Source organism: Choristoneura fumiferana, chromosome 21 (genome assembly GCF_025370935.1).
Source record: "Choristoneura fumiferana chromosome 21, NRCan_CFum_1, whole genome shotgun sequence".
NCBI lineage: Eukaryota > Metazoa > Arthropoda > Insecta > Lepidoptera > Tortricidae > Choristoneura > Choristoneura fumiferana.
The window spans coordinates 4,156,193-4,175,696 of NC_133492.1; the positions used below are offsets into that span (position 1 = coordinate 4,156,193).

Here is a 19,504-nt window from a genome sequence, read left to right on the forward strand (position 1 = left end):
GTGGGGGACGCGGGAGGGGGCGTAGGAGCGCACTTACGGCCGTCACGCTATTGGCTTGTTAGTTGACGTGATGCATGCGTGATGCGCAAACGTATACCCTCCACTAACCGCCCAGAGCTCTTTTTACATGCGTTGACTTGTAACTTAAACTAAGTCATTAATGAGCCGCTCCGCTCGCGGTGTAAATTGCGTCTTGCCTTTCAACATGGCTTTCGATGGAAATAACTAAAATTAGCGCAGTCATATTTGTACAGGAGAGAATTATCGTCAAATTACTTTGTGTTAGAACAAAAATGCAAATTGCCCTCATCTAATCGTCAACCACAATTTCCAATGTTAATAATAATAATCGACGATTATAATAATTTAATTAGTCACAAAACTTATAACACCCCTCTTTTTGCGTCGGGGGTTAATAATTGTATAGAATAGCGTAAATAGATGTAAGTAGATCGTGACTCATTCTCCTGATATTTTGCTGCTGCTGATGCATCATTGATCAAGGGATAAATAAAGGATTTTGCAGGTAGTAGGACCTTGTGGAAGGTCCGCCCGGATTGCTACCACCATCTTGCTCGCTAATCCTGCCGTGAAGCAGCAGTGCTTGCACTGTTGTGTTTCGGCGTGGAGAGTAAGACAGCCGGTGAAATTACTGGCACTTAAGGTATCCCATCATAGGCCTCTAGGTTGGCAATTCATCTGCAATACCCCTGGTGTTGCAGATGTTTATGGGCGGTGGTGATCTCTTACCATCAGGAGACCCACTTGCTCGTTTGCCATCCATTCGAATAAAAAAAAAGGATTTTCGAATATTGTTTAGACATTACTCAATTACAAATAAACGTGCAGGAATGCAAATACGTTACGGGGCGTAATAGTAATTTGGATATTTAGACCTTTTCCAGTTATCTGCATGCAGCAAAATTTTCATTGTTAATCCAACAAAACCTGTTTACACTATTTAGTTGGCTTAGACATTAGCAATAATAATCCTTGGTAGGCTCCAACAACATAATTATGGAGTTTCGGTTATGCCCCTTACATTACCTACCGTACGTGTAATGGCCTCCATTAGATGATTTATTTGTTCTATTCTAGGTCAAGTCACTTTAGAAAACTAACTTTCTATAATGGCTTAGGGTCTGTTCTCCGCCCTTAGGACCTTTAATCAAAATCTAAATTAGGATCTCAGTTATTATCACTGTTTCATTGCTGTTAGTGGTGGTTTGCCGGTGCTAAAATGTTTTTAATGGTTGATAAATCTCACTTGCTGGAGTGCGTTGTATACTTTGATGAACGGATAGATTATAGTAAGTAGTTCTTTAGTGACCTTGAGTAGAACTACTGTTTAAATCTCGTAAAGAACTGACATAAGTGTAATATGCGATTGTTTGTTCTCAAATAGCGGGTGTAATAAGTATTGTAAAACTTTATATGTTTAGCCCTTGCGTGGCTGACGTAGCAGTTCTTTGCAGAGAACGTCATTTTGCAAGCAGCACAGGTGTTAGTGTAGCGTATGTTCGAAAGCAGTCTTGCTTTTAGTTTGTCATGTTTGATATCTAGTTCTCATCTTCTCTCGCCCTCAACCGCATACACTTTCTCTTGCCCAGCTCATAAATGCTTTAGCAATACGCAGACTCAACTGTAGCCAAAAAAGGCTAGGTATTATTATTTATTGCCTACTAAATCTCGCGATGTCGTCTGTCCTTTTAGTGGAAGGTATGCTAACCCTACGTCAATGGTTAAGTTAATGTGTGTGAATAATTATTTCACGATGTTTAATTATAAAAATATTTAATTTTCAGAAATCATTTGCCATCCAAGTCCAAAGCGTTATTTTTCAAAAAATTATTAAACATTCCCAAGTGAATAACTTATGAGTTTGATATAGGCCTCCCCCATAGACCTGGAGTTACTTCGTTTGGAAGCGGCCTGCATCCACCGTGAACCTGCAGCTTTAACCAGGTCATCCGTCCATCTTGTTAGTAAAATTGTTATACGATTGGTGTGATGATGATGATGGTGATGAATTATTAAGTGCGTTGTCACGTCATCTGAAATAAGGAGGTACATAAAATAACAGCATAGCCAAGCGAATCAGCTCGCTGAAGTAGCAATGGGCAAGCCATAGAGCACGGAGAAGAGATGGTTGTTGAGGCCGAAAAGTTCTCAAATGGAGACAGTAGATCGGCAAGCGCAGCGTAGAAGGTTCAACACCGTGATGGACGGATAACCTCGTTAAAACCGCGGGTTCTCGATGGATGCAGACCGCTTCTAACTGAAGCAACTGGGGGTATAATTATGTAAGACGGAGGCCTATGCCCATCACTATAATGGACATTTTACGGCTGATAAATATGATGATGATGGTCACCTCTTTTCACTTAACCACACTTTGGATACGCCAGCCTGTTGTTTTTGAAACTAATTTTTCCCTTGTTTTTACTTATTATTTATTGTAATCTATTTATTTCTTGATTACTTACAATTTAATCTATTTCTATTTGTTAATTTTATTTACCTATGCATAATTTTAGTATATAATTTGTGTATCATTCAGTCACAGACGGTTCTAACAGAAAATTAGCGCTGCAGGCGTCTAACACCTCAGCATAATACTGAGTCTGCGGCCGTTTCACTTTTGCGGGGTCGCACAAAATCGTGTATGCATTTTTATGTTTTTTTTTTGTTTTCTTTTATTTTGGTTGTTTATTCTTACTTTTAAATTTTGTTGTATTTGTGTGATGTGATTTGAGGAATGTGAATAAATGTCTTCTTTCTGTTTTCTAGCTTACCAAAAAAACTTAACGTAAGTTCTCTTTATATGATCAGCTTATGCTTGCACTATGAGGAACATTAATTAGCGATATCAATGGCATCGCGTTTATCAATTGCCGTTCACTCCCTGGCAAGCTGCCAGGGCTAAGAGAAATGACTATTAAGTTGGGCTTCCCGCCATCAGAAAGCTCAATAAAAGAGCCATTAACAAGCTAATACGAAGATGAACGAATCGATTAGAATATCTACGGTTCGCTTAAATTTAACGAACTGGGAGAGGCGTGTCGCTGCCTACAATCATATTCCTAATATAGGTAGTGCGAGAGTTGAGGTGAATGATTACACACAGCTACATGAAGAACTGATTGCATAACAGGACAATTAATTAAATAAATGAGTGAATGTCAAAATCCCGCTGTCATTACACGATATGTTCCTGTGTACGTAACCTCAACTCTGGTGGCACTTTTATATTATCTAGGTACTGTTCCTACTAATTCTTGCTAATATTATAAATGCGAAAGTTTGTAGTAGTGTACATACACTACATACCTATGTTTGTTACACTTTCACGCTGAAATAGTTGGACGGGTTTGGATTGTTATAAAAAGAAAAACGAAATCATGACTCAGTTAAAAAAACACAAATTACCTAATAATCCCTACTATAATAATAAAAATGTGAAAGTTACTGTGTCTGTCTATCTGTTACCTTTTCACGCTTCAACCGCTTAACCAAAATTTGGTACGGAGATAGATGGAGTCTCGAGTAAGGACATAGGCTACTTTTTATCCCGGAAAAATGTATAATACCCGCGGGATAACGATAAGCGGATTCTACGCAGATGGAGTCGCGGGCAACAGCTAGGTACAGTCACCAGCACCAATATCTGACAGAACAAGCGTGCATAAATATCTGATACGACTCTATTTCTAGCGCCGGAAGGACGTGTCAGATATTTTTGCACGCTCCGCTGTGGCAGATATATTAATACTTACCTACAAATATGAGTAGGTACCTATAAATATCAAGTGTTAGCAGAGCCTCACTTTAATGACTGTATTTTTTGATTGCGTTGACTTAAAAGTTTTACTTTCACTGCTTCAAAGGGTAGCAGACCTGCGTCATCATCAGCCGAAAGACGTCCACTGCTGAACAAAGGCCTCCCCCTTAGACTCTGTCAAGACCGGGGCCCTTTGCGCGCGGGGGCATTCGCGCGTAGACAGCGTTCCTGAAGTAGGTACTAGAGCTACATACACCTCGTCTAGATGCGCCGGATTCTCGACACGCTGATTTTGGCGCGAGCGCCGCGCGTGTCGAGATACTCTGGCGCCATTGGAACGTTCATTAGTATGCGCGTATCCGTGGCGAGTGGACGTATTTTATTTACCACATAAATTTTGTTAGGTGTCATATCTTTTTGTATAATTTTATTGACTTTTCTTGTTACTGACATCTGGAATCAGTCGAAAAACTTTTCGCTGTGCTCTCTGAGCTTTGGCTATAATGTTATAAACATACTGTGCGTCATTCTGTCACGTAGAATTGGATGCACGTTAAATCGTCGACATTTTCTTAGTTTACGTTTCCATCGACGGTATGCAAGCCACAAACCAACCGCTGTAGTTGGCTCCATGTTTATAACTAGCTGAATCCGTCCGCCGCAAATCGCGCGTAAAACGCAGCTTCCGGATTCCGGATGCAACATAAACTGAAGCGTCTGGACCGGGTCTTAGAACGCCACAGTGAACGACAACTCGCCACTTGGATCCGTTGCCCGCAACTCCCGCGATATCGTCGATCCACCTGGTGGGAGGCCTGCCAACACTTCGTTTTCCGATTCGTAGTCGCCCAGTCGCCACTCGAGGACTTTCCTCCCCCAACGGTTATCTGTTCTTCGAGCGATGTGGCCCGCCCATTGCTACTTCATCTTGCATATTTCATTTGACCTGCGTCTATTTATCTATCTATAGCAGCCCTTGTTGCGTCCGTCTTCGAACGAAAGCCTCCTCTTCACGTTTCTACGTCTGTCTGTCCCCTGCCACCTAAATCCAGTTAATACCGGCTTGCTGCCGGATGTCATCCGTCCATCTCTTAGGAGGTCTTCCTCTACCGCTGGTGTTGGCACGTGGTCTCTACTCCAGTATTCTTCGCACCCAGTGGCAGTGATCCATTCTGGCTATGTGTCCTGCCCATCTCCATTTTCGGCGCTCAACCTCCTCCACCACATCTACGACTTCCGTCTTTTGCCTGAACAACTCCTTTCTTTTCCCGCGTATTCGTTATTAATTTCAGACCTGATTCCACGCGTTTCTGATACGGGATCTTGGCATATGGAAAGACAGATGGACAACAAAGTGATTTTAAGGGTTCCGTTTATTATTTTTGAAAATAAAAACGGACAAAATTACACCAACAACAATTAAAGAAACAGAAGCTTCGTCTGCAAAAAACGTGCCAACAATTTGTATAGCTGCAACTAGTAGCTACAAACAATAGAAATACCTTTGTCTTTTTTAATTAAGGCCACAAAAATTCGCACAGATTACTGTTAATTACAGTTTCGTTAGAATTCTCTAGCTCGTGTGGTGATTGTGAAGCTAGAAAGGCGCATGTACACGTTTTAGGAGATAATATACGTCGTTTCGGTGTTGAAGGGAAGTCTTGGCTCTATGCCTACAGCACAACAATGGACAAAAATCAACCTGCACTGGCAAAGGTGTGTTGTGAATTTTAATGCACCTAGAATGGCTGGTGGGAATACTTGGTATTTTTAAAGTATTTTTACTAGGATTAGGGATCTTTATAAACACACGCCTTCAGTTATAAATAACAGTACAATAATATCTTGGAAGTCAAACATGATCAACTTCTCTTATAATACGCCTTAGATATATTATTTTTTTCTTGACAATGATCTGAATTTTGTACCTTACAGCAGGATATTATTAGCAGTAGGATATTATTAGTAGCATTATATAACATCGATTCGCAAACAAAATAAAAGGCAGGTAAGAAAGATTACCAAAAGCTTAATAATAGTGCTTCTTAAATGAACGTGTAAAAATGGAAAGTTTCCAAGATAAATAAAATTTTACAAGTCTGAACAGCTCTGCTTAAAAAGCCTAAGACCTTTTTCTCAGAACATAATTTCTCAAATTGTTCCATCGCCAAGCTATTTACTGGGTAAATATCTTTTCCAAACAAAAGCTCAGACACTGATAAAAACCTCGGTGGCATTTATGAATATAATAAAGTTTTCTTCGTCTAATGAACACGCCCTTCACGGTTTGTTTAGGGTATTTATGCAAAGCGTTGAAGACAGTGTCCGGCACTTAAAAATTACTTAACTTGTTAAGCTTTTTAAATATTTTGACTGGCTGCCGTGGACGTTTAAATCACAATATCGTCATTGTGGCTTTTGAATTAAAACTACCGTGAAGCAATGTCACATGCTAAGAATCGCTGAGCTATTCCAGGTTATCTAAAAGTACAATGACAAATATATAACAAAATAAAAAGAAAAATGGTTATACGTCAATACAGGTACAAAATCAAAAGTATTCGGATGTTTACTGTATATTTTACGAAAAATTAAAATTAAAAATTAAAATGAAATTAATTAAAATTAAAATTATTAATTATTTTAATCCTGTAATTACCTGTGAAGACGCTCAATGCTGCTCAATGCTCGTAAAGCTCAACACGCTCATAAACGATCTCCTAAATTCACCTCGGGATCTTAAAAACGAACCGCTTGATGAATGTCGGCACCTGCTGAATAAATTGGTGCAAATTTTGCACTTGAACCAACTTAGGTCATCTTGGGAATTAGAGAGGGTCATATTTTACCCGAAGGGGCAAAGTTTTAGGCCCGTTGTAGCGCAGTTAGTGGGCGAGTACCCACGGTAACTGACCTGTATAGGTTAGGCTCGAATTAAGGTATCTACCCACTACACCGTGTCATGACATGACCGTAATAGGAACTTGCCAGGAACGGAATGTCAAGCGCACGATTCGTTCCTTATTCGCCATATTCCTAATTGGTCATATTCCTAACTCGTCATATTCCTGATTCGTCATATTCTTAACTCGTCATTATACAATCAAATTAAATTACGAACGCGTGCTTACAGTCGGTTAGGTTATGATTTTTTTTATAACCACCCAGAACCGATGTAATAAGTGCCCCGAATCGGTTCTGGGTGGTCATAAAAAAATAACCTTTACCTAACCGAGTCAGTAATTAATTTTGTGCAGACAATAAATGTACATGGTATGACGAGTAAAGAATATGACGAATCAGGAATATGACGAGTTAGGAATATGACCAGTTAGGAAAGTGTCGAATTAGGAAGATGACTAATCAGGAACAAATCGCGCATACATAATACGCGACGGTGACGTTTGGTTAGGGAACGTGGTAGTGGTTATTTTTGCCTGACACGGTACAATTACGATCATGGTATGATACGGTGCAATGAAGAGAGACCTTTAGGTGGTTTGGAGCGTTTTCTCTATTTATTGCGAGGTTAAAACTCAATGAACAGAGAAATTTCTTGCTGCACGTAGCCGTAGCTGCATTTATCATCATCATCATCATCATCATCAGCCGGAAGACGCCCACTGCTAAACAAAGGCCTCCCCCTTAGAACGCCACAATGAACAACAACTCGCCACTTGCATCCACCGGTTTCCCGCAACTCTCACGATGTCGTCAGTCCACCTGGTGGAAGGCCTGCCAACGCTTCGTTCGGCTTCGTTTGTGTTGAGTTGAAATTTGGCACGAAGGCTCGTATATTTACAAGGAATGACTTAATTTTTAAATCTGTCTATCTCAGTAAAGAATAAAAGAAATTATACTTAAAAAAAAATATTATAATGCATCTAAAATGACTCCACACTGCATACATTTTGCTTAGGAGAGAGATTATTAACACTGGATATTCATAGATACGTACAAAGAACAAAATCCTCGATAAGCAAGTCCGACTCGCGCTTGGTCGGTTTTTTTAAACTATTCCACAATTTAAAAGTTAAGTTTTAGTTCATGTCGCATGTCACGACAGCTGGATGTTTCCATCTGAATAAATTACAATGCCCTTGTTAAGTTGAAAGTAATAAAACTAATAAAGGTTGTTTGAAGTTTAAAAATGGGACACCTGTGATAGACATATCAAAACAACTGGCATTCACATCATTCATCATCATTCAACATCATTCATCAACATTCTTCGTACGAAGAATAAATGTCAGATCAAGCTGTCTTACTTTACTCATATCTAAACAACTGGCCATCAACTCAACATATGTGTAGCTCAGAGAATTAGCACGTTAAAGTGGCAGTGGGCTGGTCATATCTGCCGAAGAACCGACAACGTTGGAGTAAACGATTTCTTGAGTGGAGACCGCGACGCGGCAAACCTAGTGTACAACGCCCTCTAGCCAGGTGAAGTGAGATCAGGTGGTAGGACCTTGTGCAACGACCATCTTGCTCGATAATCCTGCCGTGAAGCAGCAGTGCTTGCACTGTTGTGTTTTCGCGTGGAGAATAAGACAGCCTGTTAATTACTGGCACTTGAGGTATCCCATCTTAGGCCTCTAGGTTGGCAACGCATCTGAAATACCCCTGGTGTGATCTCTTACCATCAGGAGACCCACTTGCTCGTTTGCCATACAGTCGAATAAAAAAAAAGATCTGCAAAAGGCTGCTGGTAGAAGCTCAATGTGTCGAGCCGAGAACAGGTCGCAATGGCGTAATTGAGGGAAGACTATGTTCAGCAGTGGTAATTTAATATTATCTCAATTAATATCGGTAATTTAATAGGGCGAAAAGAAATCAATCTCTTTGTATTTTTCATCACACTTGTTCGTAAATACTTAATGTCGTAACATGCAGGCTAACTTGGCTGCGCTAGCGGTATCAGCAAGTTTGGTAAAAATAATATTTTACTCACATCGTATGTCACACGGGCGATACTCACGTTCGTAATTCCTTATTTATCGCCCTTAAGACGCAATGGACTATTTGTTACCCTGTGTATAAAATCTCTCTCACTAATACGGTAATATCGGTACTGCTGCGTTTGCTGTAATTCAGTGCAAGTTCTCAATTTCCTCCCCACTAAAAGCCGAGCCACAAACGGAGCTTCTACGCTGAAAACGGGAATAGTTTTCTGATACCCGTAATGGCTTTTATCACGCTATTGATCATTAAGCAGAAACGTTAGTTTTAATGTTATTTTTGAATGTTAATGGTTATTACCATCCACATAAGGCATTGGAGATAGTTAAGGGTATAATGGGCTCTTTAATTGCTTATTTAATGGCAGGTGTTCTCTTGTCATCGTCATCACCTCTAGCCTAAAACATGGTGTTAAAAGAGCCCTCAATGATTTAGGCTATTGATTACTAATACGATAACGAATGGAAAAATATTTTTATTCGAAAAAATAAACTTAAGTTTTTTGGAAGTTGAGTACAAGAATCTCCATACAAAGATGCATTCTTCATACAAATCTTCAGATTAGATAGGGATAATAAGTACCTGTTGTGTCATTCCAAAAGATTCAACTACAATGTGTAGCAAATTACATTCAAACCCGGATGGTCGTTCTGGCGTAAAGTAGTAACAACTACACAGACACACACACGCGCTCACAAACTTTCACATTTATAATATGAGTAGGATTGTGTACTGTCTTACCAGCTATAAGACATGTACAGTACCCGGCCATAAATATTGCACATCGGTCTTTGGAAAGAGGCTCAGCTAATTTTGGCTTCGTAGAGCATTGTCACACATTACTTATGTGATGTTTGTCAGTCTTTGTACAGGTGCAATAGAGTACGGACGCATTTAGATGAAAATCCTTCTTAAATTATAAAGAGTTGCTGAAACCCCCCCAAATCTTTAAATTGTTGATGGCACCTTTAGGAAAAAGAGGAAACTATCCTTTTTCTAGTAGTTACAACAGCTCTCTATAGATATGCGAAGTTTAGATGTCATTAATTTCACGTAAACTGATTAAGTCCATAAAGGTGCAGTATTTATTTGATATAAAAGGTCACTTAATAAATACGATGATTGATGGACGGTGGGCAGTGTTCGGAAATCGTCGTGAACAGCCAATTGTCTTTTTCCGAAGACCGATGTGCAATCTTTATCGCTGGGTACTGTAAACGCTTACTTTGTGTTTTCCAAGGTTGGTAACTGCACAGCCCAGCACGGCTTCACGCCCCAGGAAGAACGTGTGGTTGCCGATGGGCCGCTCGAACTCCGGGTCCTCTGTAAACTTCTTTGTAGTCATTTGAGCATCTGTAACAAAATATAGATCGTTAATAAACCGATCAAAATTAATTGAAATGTACGCTCTTTCAAAGAATTTACCTAAACTGTTTTTTTTATTTGACTGGATGGCAAACGAGCAAGTGGGTCTACTGATGGTAAGAGATCACCACTGCCCATAGACATCTGCAACGCCAGGGGGATTGCAGATGTGTTGCCAACCTAGATGCTTAAGGGGGGATACCTCAAGTGCCAGTAATTTCACCGGCTGTCTTACTCTCCACGCCGAAACACAGCAGTGCGAGCACTGCTGCTTCACAGCAGGATTAGCGAGCAAGATGGTGGTAACAATTCGGGCGGACCTTGCACAATGTCCTACCACCTGCAAATAATGTACATTTAAGTTGACGTTACGCTTTGAAAGTCGATCGCGATTCTACTTTTCTACTAATATTATAAATGCGAAAGTTTGTAAGTCTGTTTGTTTGTTTGTTACCTCATCACGTCTGAACTTTGAATCCCGGGAGCGATAAACAAATTCTACGCAGACGGAGTCGCGGGTAACAGGCTAGCATGACTGTACTAAAATATTTGTGATCTTCTATTAAAAGTGTGTTACTCTTTCGCGCTAAAACAGCCTTATAGGTGGATGAAACTTGCCATGTCTAGACATGACGCGTTTATTTCAATTTGAATCTTGAAAATAACACATACCTAGTTTATATTTCTTGCAATATTCTCAATTTGCCTGTCAGATCAATGGTTCGCGCGGGTAAAGCCGTGAGTTAAAGCTATCATTAATAATCCGTTACGTCCGTATTATGATAACTCCTCGGAATACCGACTGTCGCTTAATTATCGCAAACTATATGACGGGCATCGCGAATTGTCATGCGAACCGAGTTTCGTGGTACCAGGTATTCAGTTCTTGTCAAACGCGCGGCAGTCTAGCGAGCGGGGGCGGCGGCCATTATTGCCATTTCGTAATAGATGGCTTCAAGTGCGTCCATTAGTTGTTCACGTGCTGTTTTCTGTTTATACAGCGAATAATTATTGATAATTAGTAATCTTTTTAAGCCCCCGACTTCGTCACTTCAAAGTTTAATATCTCCAAAACGGCTAAACTGATTTTGATGAAGCATGTCTAACAACCATTGCTAGAAAACCTGATCTCAAATACAAAACCGCATTTAAATCGGTCCACCCATTTAAGAGCTACGGTGCCACAGACAGACACACATAGCGGTCAAACTTATAACACCCCTCTTTTGCGTTGCGGGTTTAAAAACAGCGAGCCGCCTTTTTAATTAGTAAAAGAAGTGATTGTTACATTTTTTGCATCAACTGTTGGCGAACATGGAAGTGGATACTTATGTTAGCGAACCGAGTCTCATTTGAGTTTGGTATTACACTGGTGAGAGCTCTGCCAAAAGTTCAGCAAAATACTAAGCCCACGTGGCATGTTTACTGCTTTATTAGGGACAATGTGTGTTGGCTTTGCCAAGGACATGTTAGGCCAAGGCTACGAACCGCTAGTAGGTATACTTAAATATTACAAAACAGATTCCTGTCCAGATTTAAGACCTATACTTTAAACGTTTAGGTAATTAACTAAATGTAAACAAACTTTGAGAAGGAGGTCAATCGCCGAATCCAACTTGGATGGGCAGTGTTTGGGATACTCCGCAATGTCCTTTCGTCCAAAATCCCTCAGTGCCTTAAGACGAAAGTCTTTGACCAATGTGTGTTGCCAGTGATGACATATGGATCCAAGACGTGGTGTTTCACTATTATAGGTCTTATAAATAAGCTCAGAATTGCTCAGTGAGCTATGGAGAGAAATATGCTTGTGGTTTCTCTATGGGATCGAATCAGAAATGAGGAGATACGTAGAAGAATAAGGGTCTCCGACTTAGCCAAGCGTGGAGAGCAGATGGTCGTTTGTTTGTTAAATTGCGGCTTTACGGACTTTAGCGAGCATCATACATCGAAGTCGGCTTCATTGAGGTATGTTTTTCATGAATTGCTCTCTAGACATAATGCTGCACAAGAGAGAAAATAAGCCACGGCCTTGGTAACAGTCACTATTCGAAGGTTTCACCATTACCAAATAATTTAAATGCAATAAAGGGTTTATTTACAACATAATCCAACATAACTTGTAATATTCCGCCATTTACCGTGCACCGTATAGTTTTTTCTCTTTGTCTGTAGAAGAGCTTAGTTACCCAGAGAGCTTTATAACTGCACGAAGGAAGATTGCACACATAATAAAGTATGCAGTAAGCTTCTTTAATGCAAGAGGGTAGCCAGCCCTCGTACACAAAGACATATTGATTTTATGTACGTATAATTGCAGTGTTTGCGTGGGCTACACCGTCCGTCGTACAGTTTATTTTAAAACTATGTAGAAAAAGATATATCTGTGTAAATAAAACACATTAATTCATTGTCTTTTTAGCAATTAGTGAATATTACACCAAAGTCATTGGCATACCCCGTAAAATAAGCAAGCTGAAGTGGCAATGAGCGGGCCTTATTGTAATAATTAATCATTATAATTATAAATTACGTTATTAAGCTTAAAATAGTTATGAGAAAAGTTGACCAGTGGTTGGGATCACACATGTCATTGACCTGTTACTGGTATGGTGTAAAATTTAAAATTGTTTGGTCGTTTTTCTCTAAGGGGATGTTTTTATTCTAAGATGTTTTTTTTTCTGTTTTTAATTAAAGATGTAAGACTGGTTAGCTGTTGCATTTTTTTTTCATATAAGATGCAAAGTACATTGTTTTGTTGTATTTAATGATGGCTATTTGCGCACATTTTCATAGTGTTAAGGTGTACCTGTACCTAGGTTAAGATGTTTAGATGTTTAAGATGTTTTGTTTAAAGGATGCCTGGGGACAGTCATGTGTGTAGGATGGCCCAATGTGGGAATGAGGGTGGATTAATGTTAGAATGATTTGATGTAAACGAGCGACCGAATGAATGAAGACTTATTGTGGAGTGAATGAGACGAGCGAGTGAGTGAAAGGGATTAAAGTTGAGTTACGATCGGGTGAGCCTATGTGCTAGTTGTGTTTTCTGTTCTTTGTCATTTAACGTATTCCATTTGTTTTTTTTTAATAAACTTTTTTTTTACTTCTCGTTTTAAAAGTTTGTTTCCTTCACACGATCCCACATTTTTGAGCCCTCTTGTTCTGAGAGGAGGCCTGTGCCCAGCAGTGGGACGTATATAGGCTGGGATGATGAATTATAAATTAAATACTTTTTTAATAACGCATCAAAAATACTTTCATAATCAAACAAATGTCGCCTGTAGCCGCATGAACGCAGTAGTGTATCAACACAATATTATAATAATAAAGGTCAATAATTAGCAATTCAAATACGCTTACCCATTCATCATGGTTGTTAGCACAGCTCTCCGGAACTAATGTTAATGCGGTTATTTCAGGCGATGCTTTACAGATTAATAGACGATTATGCGGTTTAATTGTAAAAATATAATTACAAGTACTACACGGATTAGAAAGAAGAAATTGAAAGGGCGATCGCGTAAATACTATTAACGAACGACCTACATCCTAGAACTTCAAGTCTGTACTTCTTTACTATTGCTTTAACATTATAAATGAAAGAAAACAGTTTATTAAAAGCTTGGGGATTGAAAGTAATTGTGAGCTTTTTGTGTATTTATAGTGTTTCTTGTTTTGGGTTTAAATTTTTACACTTTTGATACCTATTGGTTGATATACATTGGCTATGTAATTACTATAAAATAAACCTAAAACTAAAACAAATTACTCAAAGTTCCACCCTTAGGCAAGGTCCCGAATATGCTGGCAGAGTTTCCTCTTTAAATAGGTAAGTTAGCTCTTCGTCCGGGGAAGCTGCCAGCTCTTCGGTCCCCTGTGACGTCTACTAACGTTTTGTATGTCTTTGAATAGTTTTAACGCGCTAGAACCCCACGGACCAAGTGATACATCGAATGGGGTCCGTGGGATCTCAGCGCGTTAAAACTATAACAGCTCAACCCAAAAAACCATCCCGATAGGGGAGAAAAGTCCTCGAGTGGCGACTGGACCGAAACACGAAGCGTTAGCAGGCCTCCCGCTGGACTGACGACATCGTGAAAGTTGCGGGAAACCGGCGGATGCATGTATCGAGTTGTCTTTTCTTGTGGCGTTCTAAGGGGGAGACCTTTGTTCAGGAGTGGACGTCTTCCGGCTGATGATGATGATGAACCCAAGAAAACCTCATTCAAATCAATCAATTGAATTGCTTCTATACTTTGCAGTTCACAGACAAATCCATTGAGCTTAAAATAATGCTCTACGTACGCATTTAAGCTATTCCCGGATGCTCCACGGATATTAATGGTGTATTTTGAAGCGTGTTACTTAATCAGAGTAATTTAATATTCATTTCCTATTATTATATTATTAATAATGCCCAAGGCTTCCTTGTTACACCGTCTGGATAATCTGAGATGACTGAGGGATTATTATTGTAACGACGTTAATAATAAAGTGGAATATCGTCTATGATTACGTCTACTATTGGCCGTAAATTTGTTGTGCTGTGTCTAGGCAAAATAAGAATTACTTTGCTATAACCATTTGGTTGTTTGTGGTCATTGGTTGAAGATCAGGCCTTTGTTCAAACAGTGACGTCTTCTGGCTGATGATGATGATGATTGCGATATTTATGTGCTAAAACCGGACGTCATGTTATGAAATAAGATTTACAGATTTAAAAAAAGCATTTAATTCTCTCTCAGTTAGTTTCGCTTTCACAAGATCAGGTGATAGGCAAATGTAGATATTGAAGTGTATTATTTATTAGTATATTTTCAGTGCTAAACTGAGCTGAGCATTATTTATTTACAACTCGTAAAGTGTTAGTTTTCACAAAAACGATTTTAAGGTTTAAAAAATCCCTTTCAGCGTACAAAGCGTTTTTGATAATTTTAAAACGACGAAAAATTTATGAAATATCAAGCTTTCTTTTCGTAAAACAATACAATACAATACAATACAATACAAAGACTCTTTATTGTACACCAGACATAGTAAGCGTAACGACCCGAATAACTCGCGTCTTAAATCGAGTTAAGCTCGACATGTTTCGTGCTAATCCGTAGCCCTTCGTCTTCGGAGCAACGCGACTCAACGGCTGGTGCTGTTGGTGCGCGTGTTGCAGCAGCCGCTGAGTCCCGAATATAATATGTTTAATTAAGTATTGCTTCGAAATTAGGATTATTCATTCTGCTTGAATTGTAACTGTAATAAACGAAATAATCGTCCTAATTTTTTGTGATTTTATGAATATAGTATATCATTAAACACATAAATTAAATGACATGCATTATGATTTGTAGAGTTGTATTCGTCCAAAAACATATGAATATGAATATGTTTTCATAAATGATTTCATTTATTGGGACATTATGGTGTAGTCATAAAAAATAATAAACAAAAAACCATAGCGACTAAAATTCTAAAGAGTGATAGTTATGAACACAAATCGGTTCTAAAACAAAAAATAGGATTAAGAATTTTATGCGAGTTAATACAAACCCAGCGACACTTAAATTAACATCTAGCTTCCCAACGACTTCGTTTTAAAATTCCATTCGTGTCTGTGATAAAAATTACGCTATAACTAAGTTAAAACGGATTCCGCATGTATGATCAATCAAAATTCAGGGCGATGACAAAACTATGCACGTAACTCCACTTTACAGCCGAACTGAAATATTCCAAGCCCGTTTTATTACTGAACTTTAATGTAGCTTAAAATATAGAGGTATTTCTGCATAAGTATTGAATCAGACAGTACCAGTATTAGGAGTTTCAAGCACGGTGCAATCAATAATATGAGATACTTAGAATCTGTCTATTTGAAATCCAGATTTTTACTTGACTTTTTTACCAAGAAATCTACTATAAACAATTTTAAAATCTACCAAAATCTACTAATTTCCTTTTTACAAAAACTACAAAACAAAATGTCTTATGACAGATAGGTACGAGTAAGCCAAATCAAAAATTAATTCATTTTTGTGTGCTCATGACCAATGTATTTCATTCAAAATATTTTTAGTAACAGATATTCACTCTGCACTTCCACAAATTGACAACTGAAAAACCGGACAAGAGCGTGTCGGACACGCCCGAAATAGGGTTCCGTAGCCATTACGAAAAGTAAACTAATATTTTTCTAAGGATTTCGTATTTTATACGGAATCTTCCAAGTTTAGGTATATTTTATACCTTAGGCTGCTATTTACAGACAGACAGCCGGTGAAATTACTGGCACTTGAGGTATCCCACCTTAGGCCTCTAGGTTGGCAACGCATCAATACCCCTGGTGTTGCAGATGCTTATGGGCGGTGTTGATCTCTTACCATTAGGAGACCCACTTGCTCGTTTGCCATCCAATCGAATAAAAAAAACAATCGTTAACTGCTAACGCGACCTTACGAGTTCATTTTGTAAGCTGAGAGAAGCACACAACGGTTTCCAAACGAAACGAAGATGACTTGATAGCCAGTACATCTACCGTGAGTTTACAGTGACCTTACTCGATAGTGACGGCGTAAATTATTTGTATGGAGAATTGTACAGCGCCTCTACAAATAATTTACGCCGTCGCTATCGAGTACGGTCACTGTAAACTCATGGTAGTGGTACAGTAAACAATTAAAGTAACCCTTAAACACAGTAAAGTCGAGGAAAGGTATAAAATTAAGTAGTTACTCGATACTCGGTTATAAACAAATGGGAATAAGTCAAGTCGTAGAGTTCCAGTTAAATTCGTAATGTTCAATCGGAAAGCTTAAAGTTTGGAAGAACCTTTTGTTGAGAAACTCTGAACTTCGTAGAAAGTTGATTTCTTCAAAATTAAGATAGAAATTGTGTTTCCTTCCGTCGAGAAATGCTTTGTAATTGTTTCCGGGAAAATAATAAATATCTACAAAATAGTTTGGTGTTGACAAAAGTTTTTGAAAGAAGATTATTGTAGAATTTTAGATGCATAGTTTTTAGGGTTGCGTATCGATAGGATACTATTGCTAATAATCCGCATTCCGTTTTTTAATAGATTATGGCTGATAGCAAAAATGCCGAAAAACACCATGGCGTACAAGATTATTCATAATCGAGAGTAGAATCGATTTACACATTAATATACTATTAAAGCAGGTTGTGTGTTTTTTTAATTTCCTTTTCCTGTGCCCAGTTTAATGCAATTGCAGCATACCTACGCCAATTTGAAGGCTAAGCCAGGTTGCATGCTATTTAAATAATTTAATGCTGGACTTTTTTCCGTCAGCTTAATTTTTTACTACAAACGGCGAAGCCAGAAAATACGAGTGATCAGTTAAAAATCGTTTGATTTTATACTAACTTAACAACATGGAAATATTTTTTTTAATAATTTAGGTATTTAAGTAAGAACTGCAATAAACTAAAACTTTCTCATCTCTTAATGTTACAGTTGGCGTGTCGTGAAACTCTATGGTCGTGTCGTGTTTTAGGTGTCGATGAGTCATTTAGGATTTTTGAGTTTAATTTGGACAATAGGATAACGACTTCCTCAGAGGCACAATTAATAATACAGTTAAGAACTCTCACGCTATTGGAATCGAGACCAAAGGCCGTATTGCCAAAAGTTTCTGACAGTTTTGTATGCAAAATCTGTCATTTGATTGCGATCGCGAGCGTCGGAAACGTTAGGAAATACAGCCTCTGTTTGAAATCAATTTTGGGTTATTCCAATCCGCCGCTGTCATTTTTGAATTAGTTTAGTAATTTGGTATTTGGTCTCACAGAATAACCCAGCTCACTTCATCCGCTACTGGTATCACACCAATAAATGCGTAAGTTTGTAAGTCTGTTTATTTGTTTGTTACTTTATCACGTCTAAACCGCTGAACCGATTTAGATGAAATCAGGTATACAAATAGTTTGAGTCCCGGGGAAGGACGTAATTGTAATAGTTTTATCCCGGAAAATTGCACAGTTCCCGCGGGATAGCGAGCGATACACGAATTCTACGCGGACAGAGTCGCGGGCAACAGGCTAGTATTTCACAATATTTCTGTGAAATAAGTTTTTGTTAATGATCTTTTTTAATACAAGCTTTTTTCTGACTTTATTTTTGTTGACTTTACTTTAAAAAAATTAATAATGTCGTCAAATAAAAGAAAATATAGGTTTGTATATTGCGTTTTTATACAAAAATTATAATTAGAAACGCATTCTGGCCGAAATGATTTTTATGAGAACAATCAAACCGTTGACAAACAAATCAAAATTGGCCTACGTAAAGGGTATGAGCCATTATCACCGGTTGTATGAGAAAACTGTGACCACACAATCCTTTTAAATTAGATAAGACGTGTTGCATAATAGCGTATTTTAACTAATACGACCGTCCGTCCCGTCATCGTTTTGTCGCGTATCATGATAGCTGCCAGTGCTACGCCAACTGTGATACGACCTTCTCAGATGATACAGATCTTCAGATTCTTGTCTGTCTGTCCGTCCGTCCGCGGCTTTGCTCAGGGACTATCAATATTAGAAAGCTGTAATTTTGCACGAATATATATGTAAACTATGCCGACAAAAAGGTACAATAAAAAATTCAAAAACAATTTTTTTTAGAGTGCCTCCCATAGACGTGAAGTGGGGGTGTTTTTTTTTCTCATACAACCTTGTAGTTTGGGGTATTGTTGGATTGGTCTTTTAAAGCCATTAGGGGGCTGCTAAAACTATTATTCGATTTAGTGATTTTTTTGCAAAATATTGCAAATTTTCATTAAAATCGAGCCCCCCTTCTTAAATCTAATCCGGTGGGTAGAAAAATTTGAAAAAATTCAGGATGGTAGAAAGTATATCAAACTGACAAGGAAAACTATAACGGTTAAGTTTTCTTGAGAATTATTAGTAGTTAGAGTAAATAGCAGCCTAAGGTATAAAATATACCTAAACTTGGAATATTCCGTACAAAATACGAAATCCTACAACACACTTAATCCGTTAAGAATTTTAGACACTATACACACATAATTAAGGCTTATTTTCTTCCACACAGCGATCAAAGGCCTGCCACTTTTCACTTGGCATTCATTATACATTAACACGTCGTCTGAACAAGCTGTATTTTAATTACATTAATTTATTTTAATTTGACTGTCTTTGAAACGCGACTTATTAATTCGTTTAATTATTAAAAGACCGCTAAGAATATTCGTCGTAATTAAGAAATGGGATATTTTATACGCTTGTGTCTCAACGTTCTGGGAAGCCACAAAACCATTAGTTAATGTAAGAAAAAAAACCGGCCATTGTCTATACACTCTCTTTTTATCTATACAACATTAGACATTAGCAAAAAAAGACGTTTGTTGTATGGGAGCCCCCTTA

At 38.4% G+C, this 19,504-nt stretch overlaps 1 protein-coding gene across 10 annotated transcripts in view; it reads right to left on the reverse strand.

Annotated features, from left to right (window-relative positions):
• The window catches only part of LOC141440061 (limbic system-associated membrane protein-like), a 198,806-nt gene that overhangs the window by 169,540 nt on the left and 9,762 nt on the right, over positions 1–19,504 (reverse strand). For all 10 annotated transcript variants that reach the window (XR_012452659.1, XM_074104541.1, XM_074104540.1 and 7 more), the window contains exon 3: positions 9,969–10,096. Coding sequence is in view for 9 of the 10 variants with exons in the window: in XM_074104541.1 (XP_073960642.1) it covers positions 9,969–10,096 (128 nt within the window). In the remaining variant the exon portion in view is untranslated. The remainder of the gene's footprint in view (positions 1–9,968; positions 10,097–19,504) is intronic.